Below are 21,109 nucleotides of genomic sequence, written 5' to 3' on the forward strand. Positions count from 1 at the left end.
TCTCGGGATATATTAATTTTTTCGGGTTTATATCGGGAAATAAACGGTAAAATTAAAATTATTTAAAAAAATACAAAAATATTAAATTTTAAAAAAATATATAAAATAAAAATATCGGGATATTTTATGATAAAAATGAAAATATCGCTATATTTTTAAAATCTCGGGATTAGTTCGGGATTTTGTCGTTTTATCAAAATCTCGCGATAAAAACGCTATATTTTGAAAATATCGGAGATATTTGTGGCAGCCTGCGCTGCTGCGCAGGAATGCTTTTCTCAGATACACACACACACACACACACACACACACACACACACCATTTACATATAGTAAGTAGCTATATTTTTTCAAAGCGCAGCAGAAGAAATTCAACAGGACACTAGCCCAAACAGAAACAGAAAAAATTACAAATGGTGTAGAGATTGCCCCTCAATTAACTCCTCATGTTCAACCCTACTTTTGGCCAACAAATCAACGACATTAGCCTTTCTAAGCACATGCTAAAATGTGCAAGTCGTTGCTCCCGCCTCCCGGTATGTTAACAGTTAACGACCTCATCAATGACCTAGCACAATTGCCGCGGGCACTGCTGCTTCCAGCTCCCCACCCGATAGTCTTTTTTGAGTTTCCTTCCACAATATGACGACCATCAAACTTAAAACAGAAAAGTTTCCGACCTATTCGAAGTGGCTTTGGTTCACCTTCATTAGAATCTGCCTTGCCAATGGCACTTGAGAATTCACATATCGAACTCGTAATATTATACGAACACACCCCCTATACCTGCAGGAACAGAGTTCCCAACTAAACAGGCATCAAATTTCAGTTTGATAGAGCCATCCAGGGTGGGTAGCCAGGCTGCCGTCCTCTTCTTTCTGCTGAAACGATTAGTTAAGACCTCTCTCCATTTCCTGAATAGATCAGTGATAGAGACACCACTAAATAACTCAGTTCCAACGGTCCAATTGTCTATCAAGAACTTGGTCTCTTAAACAAGATTCTCGTCAATTGTCTGCTAACCCTCAAAAAAATTCTTTGGTTTCTTTCTATCCACAGTCCCTAAGACTGCACAGGGAACCACGTTCCACATTTAAGCAGTCCTCTCGATAATATTCGGCTTCCACCAACTCTGAAAGAACAGTTAAAGTTAACATATTCTTTCCTATCTTTGTTACTGTGCATATTACTTTTAGAGTACTGTGTCAGTCCTCTTTAGGAGGAAAATTTGGGGTCTCTTATTCCCATTACTGGATCAATTGGACCCCATTTCATGTTGGGTTGGTCCCATCACTCCCACCAATGAAAATGATGGATGCCACCTGCTGTGAAGGGCCAACCTTTTCCCTTAATTTCTATCGTCTACCAACTGATAGAATACCGATCATTTTCCCTCGTATTTTTCTACTAGGGTTCCGTTTCTTTCGATGTAAAAATGAACGTCAAATTTGTTTCATGTTGTAAAAATGAACATAAAACAAATTTTACGTCCATTTTTTACGTTGAAAGAAACAGAGCCTAGATGATATAACTTCATCTCTCTGTCTTCCATGGCTTTTTTTATTTTTCATATCCTATATCCTTAACTTTTCTCACCTTTATTGCCACTTCACAACTCGAAGTATATGGTAATCTTGATGTGAACCAATTTAGTGCTAGTTCCTTTCCATACGAAATGTTTTTTTGTTGATATCTTAATTGCAAATCAGCTATTATGATTTTAAAAGCAGTATTAATGCATGTGGATGCTTCTTTCGCAAACCATTGAGTTAAATGTTGTCACGATTCATAATACAGTGAACTTCTGGAGTGACAGGTGTGGGCAAATATGTCTGTGTTTTGTATCTACGAAGGAACTTGTTATATATTTTGTTTTTTTCCTTTTTCCTTTTAAACAGATGAAGTTTTGATAATCTGGTAGGCCAAGAATCTATATTAGAACATTTCGATCGATACAATGCTCTTACTTTAAAGTAACCACTTGAATTCACTTGTGAAGGCCTCAACGTATACCATGGAATTGTATGTTTGGCTAATCCAAGTTTCCTATATCATGGAATGGATATGGAAGTGATGGTTTCGGCATTTTTCATTGGTAATGAAGAAACAAGGATATTAACTGTCTTAGCTTTCCCAAAATGCTTGTCTTTTGTTATGCTAATAATTCTTATCGAATTATGTCTGTTTCTAACCTTGACGTTGTCATTCAGCTAATGTGACACTGTTTTGTGCTAATGCGTTCAAGTTTTACTGAGTTATCTCATCTTTTAGATGTTCTTCCATGGTTAAGGAACTTTTTAGCTGGGATTGGTACTTGTTAGGTACTTAATTCTTTTACTGAGATATTTAATGTCAAAATATGTAATCAGATGTGTGCTCTGAGCATTCACTTAATTTTACCCTATTGAACAATATCAAGTCAGTTAAAAAAATACATAGAATAAAAATAAGATTGCTTATTTATAAACTAAAGTTGGTAAAACTGTAGGAGCCTATCTAATTTTGAATCACTATTGCATGTTGCATGAGTCCAAGGCTTGGCTGAGTTCACAAAGCTATTTTTACATTTTGTTTTAACCATTTACACCAAAAGCAAGTTTAAGAAAAGCGGTTTTAAAAGAAAAGAAAAGAAAAAAATTATGGATCAATTGTTATGCTGTTCCATTCAAATTTTGTTGACATGATAGTCTGAATTGTTTGAGCCTGAGTAAACTCCTAATGACCTTAGAATTTGGGATTTCTTGGACTCAACCTTAATATATGCTTATGCCAGTTGAAGCTCTTCCATATATGATTCCCATATCTGATCATGAAAGATTAAGTGTTTGAATGAGAGAAGTCCAAGCAGTCCCTGATAGCTGTAGAGTCATTACTGCCATGCAGGTGAGGGTCCTTTTCCTCATACTTGTGGATCTCTGTCGGCGAACATCATCTCTGCCACACCCCTTACCTGTTTCTCAGGTGGGTCCAGGCAACATTATCATTCGATTGCATTATATAGATGGGAACTACACTGTCTTACCAGAGGTTGTGGAAGCAGCACTTGGCCCATATATGCAGGTAAATACATTTATCACATATTTTATACTAGATTTACACTGTTGTTTAATCTTTCCCGAAAAAAAAAATATATATATATATATATATATATATATATATATATATATATATATATATATACACCGTTGTTTATGAGTAGTGTAAATATATTTCTAAAAGCTGGAGTGGGGTTGTGGAAAGCACAATTCCTTGGCATTTTTCTTTCAACTCAACTCAACAAAGCCTTTTTCCCAAACTAGTTGGGGTTTTGGCTAAATGAATCCTTTAGAAAAATTTCATGAAGAAGGTGATGGAATCTACCCGGCTCTAATTCTGGCTCTAGTTGGGTTCTTCCATTCTATCCTATCAAAGGTCATGTTCTCTGTTATGTTCCTAGCTATCAAGTCTTTCCTTGGCATTTTTCTTTATCCATTAAAAATACAGAAGCCTCCTTCTATGCGAAAATAAAAAGGATCCAGTAGCATTATGAAGTTAGACGAACCCAACTAGTGTCAGGAGTAGACTTAGTCAATTTGAGCCGGGTAGATCCTTTTACCTTCTTCATGAAAATTTTCTAAAGGATCATTAGCCGACCCCAACTAGTTTGGAACAAATGATTAGTTGAGTTGAGTTTTTCTAGTAGCGTTATGAAGTGGGCATTATCTGAATATTCAAAGAAAAGATAGGATCCATGTTATAATTATCTGAGCCGTACCCTTACTCTTATCTGGGTTTCCTTATTCGGTACTCAAATACTACAGGGTTTTGAAGGATTTAAGTATCATTCCTTGTGACAGATTATTAGTTATATATCATATACCTTTGAAATTTAAGTATTTAACATTTCTTATTAGCTGACAGAAATGACTGATGGCTTCTCTGTTGCTTTTGGATTTGCTATTTTCGCATGGCTGATTGTGATTTGTATGGACTTCTTTGAATCACAATGGGCCTACAACACAACAGAATATGCCCCGACCTAGAGGTGCAGATGCTGCTGGTTTGTTACTTCGTGAGTTGGAACTCCACCCTCCTGCTGAAGAATGGCATCGTCGTAATATGTTTGGGGGGCCGTGGTCTGATCCGGAGGATCTAGGTCTTGTGGATGAGGCCTCGAACCCAAAGTTGATCAGATCATCTGACCCTTTTGAAGTTAGTTCATCAGAAGATTATGACAGTTACTATGGAGCTCAAGGCCTCTGGCCAAGAAAACGCAGGTTGTCTGAGAGAGATGCAGCATTTGGCTTGAAAACTTCAGTGGGTCTGGGTGCATATCTGGGTATTATGGGATCTCGAAGGGATGTTGTCACAGCCGTGTGGAAAACAGGGCTAGAAGGGGTTTGGTACAAGGTGAGATTCCAACACTGTTCTGTGCTCTTCTGGTTTAAATCAATTTATAGGACTTCATTTCAAGAAAAAATAACTGAAATTGCCAACTTTGTAAGATTTTGGTCTGAGTTCTCTTGACCCAGAGCCTTTCTTAACTTCTGCTCCATAGCCTTGACTTGCCATTACCAGAAGCCCCAAAAGGGTATACCAAGAAACCAACTGAAACTTGTATTTTGATAAAATGAGATAACTGGGGCCATGTTTTATGTGCTGTTTGTATTCCTGATATGCTTATCACTGGGCAGAAGCCCCAAAATCACAATCACGTGTTTCCAACCAAGAAACGAAAAAGTCATTGGCAGTTTGATTAAGCCTCTCAGATCATGACATCATGTGGCTCTGGTAAGGGCTTGAACCTACGTGGCTCATTGGCTCTTGACAGTTTTTCATTGTTTTCTGTTTGTTCCTTTGATTGTCTTTTAATGGCAGGGTACATTTCCAATGCACCATATAAAATGGTTATATCAGGCATGCAGATTTGTTTCGCAGACGTGTGTTCGATTTTCATTTTTCCGTTCCTTTCTGTTATTCATTCCCATGCACCCGGATTTCTGTTCTTTACCTTTTATTTTGGTTTTCTTCTGTATTTGAGATTCATTCCAAATCTTCTCTTTTCTACGCAGTGCATACGATGTTTACGACAGACATCTGCGTTTGTGCTGCCAGGGACGCCGAGTCTTGCTCAGAATGAGCGGGAGGCATGGTGGATTAGCAGGTGGGCTTATGGCTGCCCAATGTGCGGTGGAACTTGGGTTCGAGTCGTTTAGTTCTCTAATCCACTCTTTTCATCTATGAGCTGTGTATATAAAATTCACGTCTGCTTTTTTCTTTCTTTGCTTATCCTTGTTTTTCTGCCACGTAATTCTTAATGGAGCCAACTAGCCAAGGATGTTTTTCCAGCATCTTCTGGTAATGCAGTTCTTTTCCAGCATTTTTTCCGTACTTATCACGATGAATAGAGAGGGCGAGCCTTGGCGCAACGGTAAGGTTGCTCCATTGTGACCTGGTGGTCATGGGTTCAAGTCACGGAAATAGCCTCTCTGCAAAAGCAAGGGTAAGGCTGTGTACATCTGGGCAATGGCGGGAGACTCATTCCCTGGGCTGCCCTTTTTTTCTCACGATGAATAGAAACGCAGTTCTAGCAGAGCATTTTCGGTTTCATTGCAGATTCTTGCAAGAAGTTGATTTTGAGTCATATGGGTGAGGAATGCTAAGTGCAGGTGAACTGTTTGTCAGGGGAATTGATGTTCACATTTTCGTTTTGGGATTTTCAGAGTTGATTTTGAGTCAAACTGATTATTGGGCTCAAAATTATGTTTAATTCTGAGTCCAATAATCAGTTTTATACTCAAAATCAATTCTCAGTTTTAGACTCGCAAGATCAACGAAGCCAAAGGTTGCCTACTTATCATGCTATTTGTAGATCTAATTGGTTTCATGACACGAGCCTCAATAGTGAGGAAACAATCACACTCTAATCGGCAAAGAATTTGCCAATTTGGGTTTTTGGATGCACCAAAAATAATGGGGAAAACAGAGTAAAAGGAGATAAAAGGAAAGTAAAAAAATGTGAATTTCTATTACTTCCCTCCTACTTCTATACTACACGTCCAAATGGACCATGGAGAATTCCTTGCAGAAAAGTAGAATGATAGGTACGTGATAACCAAACTAACCTGGGAAAGGGAAAATGCTATCTTTCCCTAGGAAATTACTATTTTGGTGCCAAACAAATGGACCCTCCATGGTTGGCTACTAATATTCTTGCCAAACCAGTTTTCTAGTGGTCAATGGAAATGGACTGGCTCATTGATCTTCAGGATGAATGCAAGGGCATATTTATCAACCATGAAAAAAATAGTGGGCTAACTTGTTACTTGTGAGAGACGGAGGGGGCATTCCTGTCCTATCAAGTCTTTCTGCCCATCTCACAATTAGGCCCTTCAATATTCCATTGAATAATCTTTCATGGCTGGCCCTAATTGATCTATCCGATGGGAGTGGGCTTTTGTCCATGGCCCATACATAGCAACGCCTGAAAAATGATTGGCTTGGATCATTGAACAAGTGGACCCCACTTGTACATTTTCAGTAAATTCAGGTCAGTATCCTAAGGACCACTCTTTTTTTGTTTTTTGATGACATATGGTATCCCCACCCCATTTTTTAGGGCGGGACTATTCCCTACGGATGTGCACAATCACCCATTAACAACGTACACTGGCATCAGGTAAGCCCGCGGGGGGGGGGGGGGGATTTGAACTCGCGTCAAATTCTTGTGCTTACAACCCTAATAGACATTGAATTTTGTGCTTACAACCCGGTCACGGTCCAAAAATAAGTTCTGATCTCTTATGATACCGATCCAAATGACACAGGGTTTGGACCCAATCCTTTACTGCTAAAAGGGAAATCCTTGAAAAATTGTCTGCTTCTTTCCTCCTATTTCCTTATTGTAGACACCCCATTTTGACCGAACCGCTTTTAAATCTTGTTTAATCAAAACCTCATCAAATGAATGAATTAGGGTCTCAAACTTCACCCTAAGCTAGGTTAGGGTCCCATCTAGCTCCCCGCAAAATTTCGTCGAAATCCGAGCTCGTTTGTCTAGCGAACAAACCGAAGCAAGGTCGTAGTGCAAATGCCTAGAAGGGGGGGTGGATTATCCTGGAAGGCTCGCGACCTGGGGCAGAAAAGACAAGATTATGTTGTGCGCCCATCACTTTTTCCGCCTATGGTGCGCTTATCAAATATAGTAGTGCTGATATCAGCACCTTTTTTTTAACCTATAAATAGAGTCTCACCCTTATTTAGAAAAGGGGGGAGATGAAGGTTCTGAATTTTTTAGAGAGAGAGATCCAAATCCTCATCATTTTCATCATCTTCTCCGGTCAGCCTCCGGCAAACTCCGGCCAAAACTCCGTCCGGCATCCTCCTTTTGATTTTTTCTTCTTAGTTAATCCCTCGGCTGCTGTTTTCCTTTCTCTAGAAGCTTTGGTTTTGTATTTTAAACCCTATCCTCTTCATAAACCCTAGATCTAATGGCTCAAGTTTCGTTTATATTAGCTTTTAGTCATAAATCCGAGCGAGGATTCCATTAAATCTACTTGTGATCACCCTGATTTTGATGAGCCTAATTCAGATCTGAGCATACGAGAATTTGAACGAAAAAAAAAAGAAGAAGAAGAGGAAAACAAGAGCTAGAAATCTGCTCGTTGTGGTTTTCATTCGAGCATTTACAAAAGGAGAAGGTCAGTTGTTTTGAAGTTCTATTCAATTACTCATTTTCAGTTCAATCAGGTAAATCATTTATGCTTATTCATATTTGAAGTTTTGTACTGTTTAAATAAGGAAATTCCTTGGTAATTTTGATTTGTAGCATACGAGGTTCGCTTCCTTTGATTTGGATCTAAAACAGTTTTGTCTTGTGCTTGCATTCTTTGATACTCACCTAATTATATAACAGTTCTAGAGATCGATTTTATAAGAAGAATTCATTTACAGGAAGGTTCAAGTTTGGTATTATTTTGCATCTTTGAATTTTGTTTTGTCAAAAAGAAAGAGATAGCATAAAGAATTGGAGACTCTGTTTCCCAATGGAGATAAATCACTTGCTTTGTGTCTCTCGTTTGCGCACTGATTGTATATTAGAGTAACATTAGTAATTTTTCTTTTATAAACATGTATTGCTAATATATAAAAAAAAAAAAAAAAAAAATTTGGCCTTTTGACTAGATGTTCAGAACTTTAGGAGATGTCATATTCTGTGTTAATGAAGTTAGTTTTGATTGGAAGTAAAAGTGACTTGGTATAAAGCTCAATGCAAGGAGATTTCCATGATACTGTTATTGTTTCTTTTAGAATTCTTATTAATTGACATCGCTTAGGGAATCAATTTTTTTAGAAATTGGAGTAGACTTGCACAAGGTTATTCCGGCAGTGGTCATGCTGAGGACGACGATTCCTCGAGTGTTTGACACAGAGGCCGCAGGGGCGAACCATGCCGCTGGTTTTGTCGTTGATAAGCGAGGGGGAATCATACTTAGTAATAGCCATGTTGTTAAGCCTGGGCCGGTAATCGCAGAAGCAATGTTTGTCAACCGCGAAGAAATTCCTGTACATCCTATGTACAGGGATCTTGTTCATGTTTTGGTTTCTTTTGTTACGACCCTGGGGCAAAACAATTTCTTAAGTACAATGAGATTCCTCTCGCTCTTGAAGTTGCATGTGTTGGATTAAAGATCAGGGTGGTTGGTATTGACAGTGGCGAGAAGGCTGCTTCTAGGACAAAAGAAGCATCTAGTGGTTCTCCGGTGATAGATTGACAAGAATGGAAGAGATGCATTTGGAAGTGCAATTCCTGCCACCAGTTTCTGGGCAGTTTTTAAACCACATTTTTGGGCAAGTAAAAGACAGAATTAGAGAAAATGATAAACTACAAAGTTTTAGGTATTTTCAAGATCTTTCCAACAAGTACTCGTGACCGAAATTTAGAGCAGTGGATAAAAAGTTATGCCTGTTTTAGTGGACTGTGTCTGCTAGTATTAGGCTAGTAAATGCATTTGAAAGTTCTTTGGTTACTATAAAATAAAATGTCTTGATGGAAATTTTAAAAAGCATGATGATGTTTTTATCATTTTTCATTTTAGTTTAACCATAGTATAATACTTGTCTAACCCATGCTTATGAGCCCATTTCATTTGTAGCACTTGGGAAGTTCTGTACTCGTTTTTTTGGTTGCACTATAGAATAGCACTTGTGAAGTTCTAATGTTCATATGTTTGGATGTCATAATACTGAGAGTTTGGGTTCAAGTAGGGTATAGCACAACTGAAACTGGTTATGAACCATATGTTTAGGCTAGAATTATCTCAGATTTTTGTTGTGTTAACGGTTACATGAATTTGTATGCATGTGTTGCAATAGCAGACATAAGATTTCAGTTGGAAAACTAATTTTTATTTGCTAAGGTTGAGTAGTATTGTTCATTTTATTTATCCTTTTGAGAAAAATATTAGTATCATTATGTTGTGGAGATGAGCAAATGCTAGTACCATTATGTTGTGGAGATGAGCAAATTCGTTGGTCTTTTCTATCTCGTTTCAGTTTCATAAGTTTTGCCCTTTATTTTTTTAGGATGGAATCAAACATAATAAAAACTTTGGGGGTATTTTTGGGGTTGTTGTTTTATGTGGACTGATCTCTAGTGGCGTGTTATAGCAGCCTCTCTTTTGTTGGATCATAGAAATGTCCATAGCAACCTTTTCTTTCCTAGCTTTAGTGGCACTATTTGTTCTCTTGCTTGTAGGGTACTTTCTATTCCATTGGTAAAAATATATATCATTTCTTTTCTCTTTTCTTAGTCATCTATGCAAGGAAAATTTAACCTGCATCCAGTTAACATAATCTGAAACTAGTCATCTACATACATGTTTGGGTTGTTACGGTCATTGATAAGATTAGCTATAGTGTTTTCTTTTTATCTTATTGGATAATATCACAGGTTTAATTGTTGCCGTTATAATTAGAAAATAGCTGAAAAGGGGTTCTCACTGATAAAGTTGACATGGTAATGTGAAAGGATTATATCCATTTTGCGTGCTGCTTTTATTTCATATTTTATAGTTGAAAATAAAAAATTCTTATTTGTTATTTTGTTAGAATATATACTGTTTTTTTTTTATGATGTTTGGGATACCTATGCCTCAACAAGTTGTTTATGTGGACATTTCCTTTGGATATGCGAATTATTTTCTTTTCCATTTATGGTGAAAATGATATTTACTCATGTAATACTTCCCCTATTTTCCTCTTTTATTTTAGTAGACTTACTTAGTCTTTTAGACACCCTTATTCATTAATCCCTCTTCATTGCAAGGGCGATGAAGGCGTTAGCCCAAGCCCATCATTTTAGGGGACTTACTAAGTCCTAGTAGCATTCTCCCCTCTTTTATTTAGTAGGCTAGCCCGGCCTTTTAGATGTCTTTAGACACTTGTCCTTTTATTGCGAAGGCGATGAATGAGTCATCCCAAGCCCATCATTATGGGACTAGCTTAGTCCATATAGTGTTTCCCTTTATTTTCTTTTCTTTTAGAAGATGCTTTAAATCTTTTAGATAATCCTCTATCATAGTATATGGTTCTCTCAGTTTCATTATTTTGCTTGCCTTCCTTTGGAAAAGAGTTTTGTCTCATTTGTTTTAGGGATGTCACCTCCTTTAGACATGTTTTATCTGATTGTTGTTTCACTTGTTTGTGATCATGCTAGTTTACTTGTTTGTGATCACGCTGATGTACCTGTTTGTGAGCACGCTAGTTTACTTGTTTGTGAATCACATCATGTTTGCTTGTTTAGCATCTTCATCTCGGAATATGTTCCGAACTACGTTGGCTTGATCCCTTTTCATAGGGTACGTAGTGCAGCTTGAGATCCACATCTCAGGTCCAGCCAAACCTTTTAAAAATAAACATTTTAAACAATATATATATATATATATATATATAATTCTTCAAAACCTTTTCAAAAAGATCTTCCCCTAGAGTTAGGAGTATGTCATAGCTGTTTATGGTGTTTTTGAGTTAGGATGCTGTCCTGATTTGTATTGATATAGTGTGTCCTGTCGTGTGAGTGTCCCTAGAGTTAGGAGGCCTCGAGTTGATCGGTTAGACATTTAGTCGAACCGGTGGCTAGACTAGGAAGCATATAGTCAGCCCATGATTTTTCTTAGTTTGCACAGCCTAAATACATATAGGATGTAGGGCCCACCTGCATTAGTTTAAGGCTAACTAACTTGCATTAATTAAGGCATATAGAGACTCATAAAAATTACAATTCACCTGAACTTAAGCAATCATGCAAAAAAACTTTAAAAATCAGTCGAGTCTAGTGGATAAAGTCTAGGATAGCGGTTCTAGATGGTTAGGCATCATAGTTTAGAATAAGGCATCGAACTACGTTGACTCCGATTCTTCCCGAGGCCGGGATACGTAGAGCAGCTAGGATGGACGACCATCTTGGTCCGAGTCAAGTCGCATTAGAGTTAGGATTTGTCTTGTCCTGTCATATATATGATTGATTTGTGCTTTATGTTTTGATGTGTCTTCTTACTTTCTTTTACTGATATTATATCTTTAGCTGTAGCCTGCATGTGTATGTCCACCAGAACTTAGACACCCATTAGGCATGTCACTCATAACCTAGCTTTGCTTAGGTGACACATTTTTCATTTCATTTTGTGTATGCTTATTTTTTTACCTCAGGAAATGCATGCTTAGGTAGACGATTCCTGATAATTGTTCCTATTTCATATGATTTTTACCCAAAATTCTTTGGATTTAATAATAAATGGCATAAGAGACCAAGTGCTTGCACTCGGACGAATTGGAGGCGCTCTTCGGACCTTCTCCATTCGTAATCAGGCACGAACCCATTCATTTCTGGTTATCCATGGTATACAGAGCATATTTTTTTAGGGATCCATGGCCGTATACCATGGATGGCGACTCTGAGTTTTATTTTTGTTTCGAGAGTTCCTTGGTAGAGCTCTCCTTCACGTGTGGATGATCCAAAGAGGCCGCTGGGGGCTCGTCCCTCACCTCTCTCCCGGATCGGGGTCCACACTTATGCGTCCCGCCTTAATTTCCATAAAACTCCCAAGTATGTCCTTTTTCACTACTTTTTCATCATTTCCGCTTCTCATATGCCCTTCCACAAGAGTTTTTTTTTTTTTTTTAAAAAAGACACCAGTTGTCTCCTTTTTTGCCTTTTTGTCCATAATTGTCATAATTTTTCAATTTTATTTGTAGTTTTGGCCGTAATTGTCATATTTTAGCACCCCATTCGGTATTTTTTTCGTAATTTTTCTCATTTGCTTCTATTTTCCCATAATTTTTCATTTAAAACTTAGTACCCGAGCATGATTATTATTTATTGCTATTATGTATTGTTAGCCACCTTTGCACAAGCACAAACCGTACTTCGCAGCAAAAGATGGGCGAACAAGTAGAAAAGTACACTCGGCAAAGGTGGCTAGCAAATCCCTATAAAAAAATCTTGATTATTATTTATTGCTATTATGTATTGCTAGCCACCTTTGCACAAACCGTACTTCGCAGCAAAGGATGTGCGAACAAGCAGAAAAGTACGCTCGGTGAAGGTGGCTAGCAAATCCCTATAAAAAAATCTTAAAAACATACGTCAAAAAACCGGTTGACCCGCGGGCCGGGTGCGGGTCCAAGCCCAATGACCCGTAAAATTTCTCACGTCACTTTGACCCGACCAGTTTGACCCGTTTCCCCATGATTTAGAGGGAAATGATGTGATTATGAGAGTTTTTATATATAGTGTAAGTCCTTACAGTGAGTATTAGTTTTCAAAAAGCACTGTATAGCTTACATCTTAGGATGATCCAAACCGTCCATTTGATGGGCCACAATGTAAGTAGGTTGTGTGCCAAAATTCATTTCCATAGGATAATTACAACCCTCCAATCAATAAAGGTTTCCTAAATATGCCGTTCCTCTATAGACTGCATGGCTAGGATCATCGCATGAAAATGTGTTTTTTGGGAACATCCTATTTACGATGTGGCCCCTCAATTGGACGGTTTGGATCATCCTATGGTGTAAGTTACACGGTACTTTTTTTTTAATAGGGAGTGTAAGAAATCTGTTTTTGGTTTGCAAGCTTTGTCACAAAATTCTTGTTACAATATATGTGGTGTAAGCCCTTGTAGTGAACTATTTTTTAATAAGCCGGTAGGGGTCCACACAAAACCCCAACTTACCTATAAAAAATTGGAGTGAATATTTTACCGCCTACACCATAGGACGATCCAAACCGTCCATTTAATCATTTCGAAATGATGATAGCATCCCTACAATCTATAGATAAATGACATAATTTGGAAACCCTGCAATTGTGTTGGGATCATCCTATGGAAATGATTTTTGGCATACAACCTATGGTGTAAGTCCGTACAATCAAGTATTTTTCAAAAGAATCGTACGCCTTGTATCATAGGATGATCCAAACCGTCCATTTAATGGGCCACAATTAAGGGTGTCAATTTTGGCTTGGGCTCGGAAGCTCGCTCGAGCTCGGCTCAAATCCTTAACGAACCGAGCCCTATTTAGGCCAGGCTCGGCTCGGCTCATTAAGGCTGGTTAAGAATTTAATATATTTAAATATATATATTATATATTAATATATGCACTAAAAGGGTTGTCCAGGGAGTGAAAGGGGGAGGCAAAATATGTCACTTCATTTTTGGAACCCCATTTGTTACTTGGATCACCCCCCATAGTGTAAAAAAAGTAGTCAAATTACACTAGATAGGGTTGTCCAGGGAAAAAGAGGGGTGTGAACTTAATATAACCTGAGCTCGGTAAGGCTCGCGAGCCTGGCCTAGCCTGACCGAGCCGAGCTTTTGAGCTTAACGAGCCGAGCCGAGCCTGGCCAAGCTCGGCTCGGCTCGACTCGTTTACACCCCTAGCCACAATATAAATTGATTGTTCCTAAAAAATAATTACATATGATAATTTCATGCCCTTCTTTTAGAAAAACTTCCTACTGTATCCTATTAGCTGGGGGCATTTAAGTCATTTTGATGCTAGAAGTTTCTCAGAATGAGAAATGATTTGAGGGTACAATCGTCAATTGCATACGAAAAGTACCGACATATGGTACCTGTCTATGACAATTACGAAAAAAAACTGCCAAAAAGAGGTATAGACATATGACAATGACGAAAATACTACAAACGGCACAACCGATTGATGTTGTGTTCCATCACATGGACGGTTGGATCAACCTATAACCCTCTATAGATTGGAGGGTTAGGATCAACCTATGATAATTATTTTTAGGGCACAACCTATTTAGGTAGTGGCCCATCTAATGGACGGTTTGGATCATCCTATGGTACGGGCCATACCGTACATTTTAACAAAGTGAGGAGTGCGATCATCAAAATACGGTGAGTAGTGCCATTATAAAATATGACAGTAAGGACATTGGCACTATATATAATTTGAAACCATCGATGTTCTTGGATATTCCCACGAGGGTCGGGTTCAACCCGAATTTGGGTTGGGTCGGGTTAAGATTTTTCGCAAATCGGGTTGGGTTGGGAAAAAATCAACCCGAATTGGAAATCGGGCTGGGTCGGGTTGGGTTGTCGGGCAACCCGACCTGACCCGAAACCCGAATTTGGGTTCCATCTGAAGAAGTTCTGTATATGTGTTTTTCTTTTTCAACATTGAAATAGTCTCCACAATCCACAATGGACGGTTTGGATAATCCTATGGTGCGGGCCATACCGAACTTTAATCAAGTGAGGACTGTGATCATCAAAATATAGTACTGCGGATAACATTTCCCTTTGTTAATTGTTAGTTCCTGTTTGTTTTGGATTTTGAGAGCTGATTGTGAGTTAAAAACTTATTATTGGTGACTCACTATTGGTTCCCAAAATCCAAAACAACCCGGCTTGAGTTGAGTTGGTCAACAATTGGTACCATATCAAATTGGGTCAACCCGACCCAACCCAGCCCGAATTGGAAATCGGGTTGAGGAAATTGCAAATCGGGTTGAGGAAATTGCAAATCGGGTTGGGTCGGGTTGAACCCAGCCGGGTTGGACATCGGGTTGGGTTGGAAAAATGGGTTCCTCGGGTTGGCCTCAACCCGACCCGAGTTACACCCCTAACAATGACGAAAAAACTATTTTTCCTTATTCACTATGTGAGGGTCAAATTACAGAAAGTTTGATATTACGAATGCAGGACGCCTGTAAAAATATTGACAATTTCCTGGCACCTTAAGAGGAACAAAAATTATGGAAACCTCTATAGATTGGAGGGCTAGGATCAGCCTATGGAAATGATTTTACGAGCACAACCTATTTATGTTCTCTTCCATCACATGGACGGTTTGGATCAACCTATGATGTGGTCTGTACAATTCTTTGTCGGCCCGTGCATTGCATGGGGCCCTTGCCTTCAAAGCTGCAATGTCCCTGCCATTTCACTGCTGCAATGTCCCTGTCATTTGCCATGTTATTTGTGGGAATTCTTATTTCTGTATATTTTTTTATTTCTCAGTCGGAAATCCTAATCAGGTGCCTATGGTTTTCAAAAGAAAATCCGTATAGACTGTATAATATCTATTCTAACTTGATTTACATTTTATTTTTATCAATCTTAGTAGGTAAAATTGTTACTAAGAGCCCAGTCTCTCCGATGGATCAAAAGCTTCGGGAAGAGTTGTGCGTGTTCTGCTGATGTTTTGAAATAGGGTTTGGAGATTTTTATCATGTTTTTTGTTCTTTGGTTCTTAGAAACTGCTAGATAGCGAGATCTTGTTCAGTGGTGGAAGCTGGCAATTGGAGAATTGCATGTTGATAGGTTGCTGAAATGATAGAATTACGTTCTGCTTGAACTATCATTATGATTTGATTTTTTATAGATTCGAAACTTGATGCAGATTTGCTTAGGTTTGTGATATGTATATGATACGTTTACAGTCTTATCTCTCCACCTCTCAAACACTCTCTCCTCCTTGCAAAAAAATATCCCTTCTTTCAAGAAGAATGTTGAATTGAAGGGAGCCTCTGGAAAATTTAGTTTCAGGCAAACATTCGATTCATGCCACCCCACAATATTTATTTCTTCCTCCAATAAATTAGAGAAGTTTCTTTGTTCTTTCAAAGAAATTTTTTCCCTGTTTCTTCTACTAATTGATCATGTTGCCATTTCTTTGATTATTCTAATATAAAATTTCTTCTGAAATTAACAATAATTACGTAGTAATATTGAACAATATTTTTAAAAAGTTATATAAACAAATTGTAAAATAACTCAGTGGTGCACGTGCATATTTTACTAGTTATACATAAAGGGGGCAGGCTTATACATAAGGGGCACAGGCTTCAAATTTTAAAGGGGACTGGACCCAACTGCAACTAAACAGGGGAACTGACCCCCTTATGCTACATATGTAGCTCCACCCCTGCCCGTCTGTCAAGTTGAAGGAGGTACTTCAAAAGTACGACCCCTTGATAATTGATCCAGCAGCAGCCTCTTAAAAAGTGGGCCGCTGTTGGATCAAATATCAAGAATGGTACCATTTTGATGGTACTTGACCATATAAAAACTCTTTAAAATAACAAGTTAGGGCAGTATTGCTGATTTTGCAAAACCAGAGGAAAGCTCGTTCCAGTAAACCGAAAAGCTGGTTTGTTTCTCGAGTCACCGAGTTCTTAAACTTTAACAGCCGGGTTGTTCAATACCCGGAATCCCTTGTTTTAAAGGAACTTCTCTCTTTGTTTACACAGTTCAATTTTCTAGAGAGGGCATTCTGTTGGAATTCTATGTATATTATTTATTATCCATGATACATTGAGCCCAAAATCATTATTTACAAGAAGAGGCTAACTATGGAAGGTAAAAACATGAGTTGTTCCTGCGTTATTACTGGGCACATGAACATGTAATTAGTGAGAGTCCCATGTGGCCCAATTGGCTGCACTTCCAACACGTGGCATGCTGTTGATCCTCGTGTACTTGTCCACTTTGAAGTTGGCCCCACACTCTACGCCCTCGCTATCAACCCTCGGCATCGCCCTCATCTTGTTCATTGGATGCTCGAAGCTCATAAGCCCCCCCTCACTGTGGAACATACACCCTGCAAACACATTCAAATCTTCATCAACGGCTCAGATTATTATTATAAACAATATCAAGCAACCATTGACATTGATTCGGGAATGGTACCCAACGATCGGACGGTTAAGATCATCGGATCAGTGCAACTTTTGACATTTGACCCAGATAGATGAACGGTCTGGATCTCATACACGTGTGACAGTGTAAACGGAAATGATGTTGGCCCCCCTTGCTAGTGTAAATACAATAGAGGGGGCTTTCCCAAGTATAAAAAAATAGGCAAATACAAGCTGCTTATATCGGCACTACCGTGTTTTAATAATTGCACAAACCCAGCTGTTTTTTTAATTTTTTAATTTTTTAACTGGCTTCTGAGAACCCTTTTGGGAATTATAATAGACTCTGACAGTTGTGTAAATAATAAAAGACAAGGTGATGTAGTGCAATTATCAAAACATTGCATAAGAAGACCCTTTTACGTACCGGTCGGGAAAGGAGCGAAAGACTTGCCACAGCCTCCTTTAATGGCATCCAAATCATCAGAAATTACAACCGAACCATCCGCAGCGATGCCCCAGAACAGCTGAACCCCTCCATCTGACCCCTGCCACCACACCAATATAAAAATAAAACAATATTAAGCACAATGTCGAAATTACCCTCCAATCAAACTCTTATCTCCGAGTTGTAAGAAAGAAGAAAAAAAAAATGACTGAGTCGACTCACGAGTGCAGCAAAGACAGTTCCTGTCTTGCTATCGTAGATGATGAAAGAGAAGCTACCGTTGAGATCCTTGACAACCTGATCAGCAGGGTAGGGCCCACGATCACGAAGGGTCCGATATGCTTCGATCAGGAGCATCGCATCATTTGTTGCCTTTGATAATCCATATTGCTTAATCAGAGTGCTTAGATTGTTCAAGCTCCCAAAGAAGAGGCAGTATATGTCATCAAAACCACAAAACAGCCTGCATTTCCACCAATTAAATTTGCTTAAAAGATGTAATTTTTTGAGTTGGGTAGCCATGGGCATGGCCCAAGGTTATTTAAAACCTGGTAAACATAAACTTTTACTAGCTATTAAATATAAGTTTTTAATAGTGTTGAATATGTTAACATAGGTTCTCGCTTAGCAATTAAAATACTTTATCTATACTTATATAAAGTATGGATTAAGGGTAAGGGTGTAAACGGATCGAATTCGGAGCGGATATGGCTATATCCGAATTCGATTACAGTATACACTATCCGAATTCGGAGTCAGATTCGACGGATATTTAATATCTATTACCGAATTTGTATCCGTCGGATATTGTTCGAATTCGGATATAAGATCCTCTTCTTCCTTTTAAAACAAAGGCAGAGAGAGTGGGAGGCGATGGGGATGGATGATGGTATTGGTAGTGGCCTTTGGGGTTTTTTTTTTTTTTTTTGTATATGATGGAATGAGTTTGGGCTATTTTGATGGAATGGGTTTGGGCTATTTTTGTTTTTATATTTTCTTTCTAAAAATAATATTCACTTTTCTTATAGAAACAAAAGATAGTGTCGTTACTAAAAATAAATATTATTAATATAATTAATAATAAATAAAAAGAATTTACTTCTCGGATTCGGATGTTAAACGGATCCGATATACCATTTACCAGATTCGTATCCGCTAAGAGCCGGATATCTCATAAACGGATTCGGATAATATCCGCTTGAAACGGATTCGGATAATATTCGCTTTAAATGGATTCGGATACGGACGGTAATCGAATTTCAGAATATCCATTTACACCCCTAATTAAGGGAAAGAGGAAAGTGTTCCTGAGCTAGAGCTCAGATATGGCCCCACATTTTTTGGGGTCATTCAAAGCATTCATTTGGAAGGCCCATCCATGGATAGGGTGTGTACCAAAAATCAGATCGATAGAATCATCTTAATCCAAATCAAAGGTGGAGGAGTAAATAGCCAGACTCTGTGGGTTCAGTGGGTTCACGTTTCTGCCCATTTTTTCGCTCCACAAACACAAAGGACAGCGTTAGGATTTATTTTTGGGTACACACCCTATCCATAGAAGGGCCTTCCAAATGAATGCTTTGGATCACCCAAAAAATGTGGGGCCACATGTGTTTTCAGTGTTTTTTTTCCAGCAAAAGAAATCTTATAAATGAAATTTTTTCCCATAACTCATAAATTTAGGCTCAGAGTATTACTTTTTATACGTTTGTGCATAGCCTGTGCTGTTTACTTTTAACTAATGATAAGAAAAGTGTGAAACAAAGAAAGGAGTGCCAATATCAAAACAGGGGTACGGTGCAGGCATCATCTTCATTCTGTGCCAGGCTCCATTATCAGGCTCTCAGCCCTCATGTCAGACCCATACCAGGGCTCACCATGGGCTATGGCTTGAAAGCCCATCTAGTGATCTGCCCGAACTGAAACAAAGTCATGGGTTGATTCTCAAAGCCCATCTCAAAAAAGGACCTAATCAGGCCCAAGAATTAATGAAGCCCATGAGGCTACAACTCATAACCAAGAAGACACACCACCCAAAAAACTAAATACTTCAACTCAACTAAGCCTTTTTTTGTCCCAAACTAGTTGGCGTCGGCTAATGAATCCTTTGAAAAATTTTCCAAAAATCTAAATTCTTACTAGCAAAAAAAAATACATATGTATTTGGACTTACCTTTGGTGAGTGGAGAAATGGTTGTGAGAACGAACGTAAGCTAGTGAGGCTTCGTCTCCAAAGGTGGTAGAGAAGGAATCACTGGGGTTAGAAGAAAGAAATCCCTTGAGAATCTCATCTGGGTGTTTTGCCTTCTCACACCCTTTTGCAGTTTCAGATGAAGAAACAGGACTATTAAGCTCCTCAGGAGGATGAGCAAAAGCCTTATGAAAAATACCCAACATCTCTAGCTTAGAAATTCTTAGAACCAAAATGAAATCAAACGTGATTTAATGAAGTTAACATATCTTGGATGATATATTTATAGTGCTAGAGAGAGATGGTTTCTGATTTTGCTTCTTATCGTTTTATGGGCCCACCAGAGACCTTGTTTGAGTGGGCCCTATGACTCATCGTAACCTTTGGAGCATAGCAAGAACGTATGTATGGTTCTACTACTTCAGAAGGATAAGGATTGCTCGTTTCCCAAGTTTGTCTTTTGGGGTTGTTTTTGTTTTACGAAAGGAAAAAGATATTTTGGATAGAATCAAGGTGTCTTATCTGAAACTGTTACAAAGACAAGGAGGACACTAGTCATCACCTAACGGTCACTGGTTTTCTATACATATTCTGTGGGCTTCGAGAGGGGTCCACGTGAAGAGCAGGAGAACTTCTTCTGAACCGACTTCTGTAATAGTTCTGCTTTGTGTGGCTTTTGATATTGGCACTCTCTTCTGAGTATTTTCAGAAAAATTAAAAAGACAGAACATAAGGGTGAGAATGTAGTAGACCTGGCAAAAGTGACCTGTGCCCGCGGGTCGACCCGGCCCACCCGCAAATTTGCGGGCACGGGTCTAAGTTTCCGTGACCCGTCAAAAACCAACCCGCGGGTGACCCAACCCGCAAAAACACGGGTCGGATCGGGTCAACCTGCGGGCACCCGCATTTTTACAGTATTTTTTAATCTTTTTGAGAATGTTATCATCACTGCTGTTTGTTTTCTATGAGTAAATCCTCACTTTATAAAAAGTACGGTATGTCCTGCACCGTAGGATTATCCAAAGTTCCAAACCGTCCATTAGATGGGCCATACCCTAAATAGGTTATGCCCCAAAATTATTTCCATCGGTTGATTCTAACCCTCCGATCTATAGAGGGTTAGGATCAACCCTCTAACATTCAGATTGGAGGGATAGGATCATCCTATGGAAATGATTTTTGGAGCATAACCTATTTAGGCTATGGCCCAACTAATGGACGGTTTGGATCATCCTATGGTGTGGGCCATACATAAAGTGAGAGTGCCCAGTAGTGTTGATAACATTTAAATGTGGTTTTTATTTTATTAGAATTTGCTATC

At 38.6% G+C, this 21,109-nt stretch overlaps 2 protein-coding genes and 1 long non-coding RNA gene across 4 annotated transcripts in view; 2 read left to right on the forward strand and 1 right to left on the reverse strand.

Annotated features, from left to right (window-relative positions):
- Window positions 1-5,327, forward strand: part of LOC143882167 (mediator of RNA polymerase II transcription subunit 16-like) — a 64,409-nt gene extending 59,082 nt beyond the window's left edge. For both annotated transcript variants that reach the window (XM_077385616.1, XM_077385615.1), the window contains 3 exons: window positions 2,884-3,060; window positions 4,006-4,389; window positions 5,052-5,327. In XM_077385616.1, the coding sequence (XP_077241731.1) occupies window positions 2,884-3,060; window positions 4,006-4,389; window positions 5,052-5,195 (705 nt within the window). In that variant the 3' untranslated portion in view covers window positions 5,196-5,327. The remainder of the gene's footprint in view (window positions 1-2,883; window positions 3,061-4,005; window positions 4,390-5,051) is intronic.
- A 1,926-nt stretch (window positions 5,328-7,253) lies between these two features.
- Window positions 7,254-15,955, forward strand: LOC143882169 (uncharacterized). The gene is made up of 2 exons (XR_013252122.1): window positions 7,254-7,679; window positions 15,634-15,955. It is a non-coding gene; the product is annotated as an uncharacterized LOC143882169 (long non-coding RNA).
- Window positions 15,956-16,783: 828 nt separating this feature from the next.
- Window positions 16,784-20,050, reverse strand: LOC143882168 (stem-specific protein TSJT1-like). The gene is made up of 4 exons (XM_077385617.1): window positions 19,771-20,050; window positions 17,820-18,060; window positions 17,577-17,697; window positions 16,784-17,112 (listed from the first exon to the last, which is right to left on the reverse strand). Exons 1-4 carry the CDS (start codon window positions 19,992-19,994, stop codon window positions 16,922-16,924), a joined length of 777 nt encoding a protein of 258 aa, XP_077241732.1. The 5' UTR covers window positions 19,995-20,050; the 3' UTR covers window positions 16,784-16,921.
- Between the last annotated feature and the right edge of the window lie 1,059 nt (window positions 20,051-21,109).

This window comes from Tasmannia lanceolata, unplaced genomic scaffold (assembly GCF_043159265.1).
Source record: "Tasmannia lanceolata isolate RefF3 unplaced genomic scaffold, GAP_Taslan_0.1 ptg000007l, whole genome shotgun sequence".
NCBI lineage: Eukaryota > Viridiplantae > Streptophyta > Magnoliopsida > Canellales > Winteraceae > Tasmannia > Tasmannia lanceolata.

Excerpts from the sequence above, each read along its gene's own strand:
- LOC143882168 (XM_077385617.1), bottom strand. The coding sequence starts at position 19,994 with ATGTTGGGTATTTTTCATAAGGCTTTTGCTCATCCTCCTGAGGAGCTT. Across the intron at positions 18,061-19,770 it reads CATTTCTCCACTCACCAAAG|GCTGTTTTGTGGTTTTGATG; the intron begins GTAAGTCCAAAT and ends GTGGAAATGCAG. Across the intron at positions 17,698-17,819 it reads GAACTGTCTTTGCTGCACTC|GGGTCAGATGGAGGGGTTCA; the intron begins GTGAGTCGACTC and ends GTGTGGTGGCAG.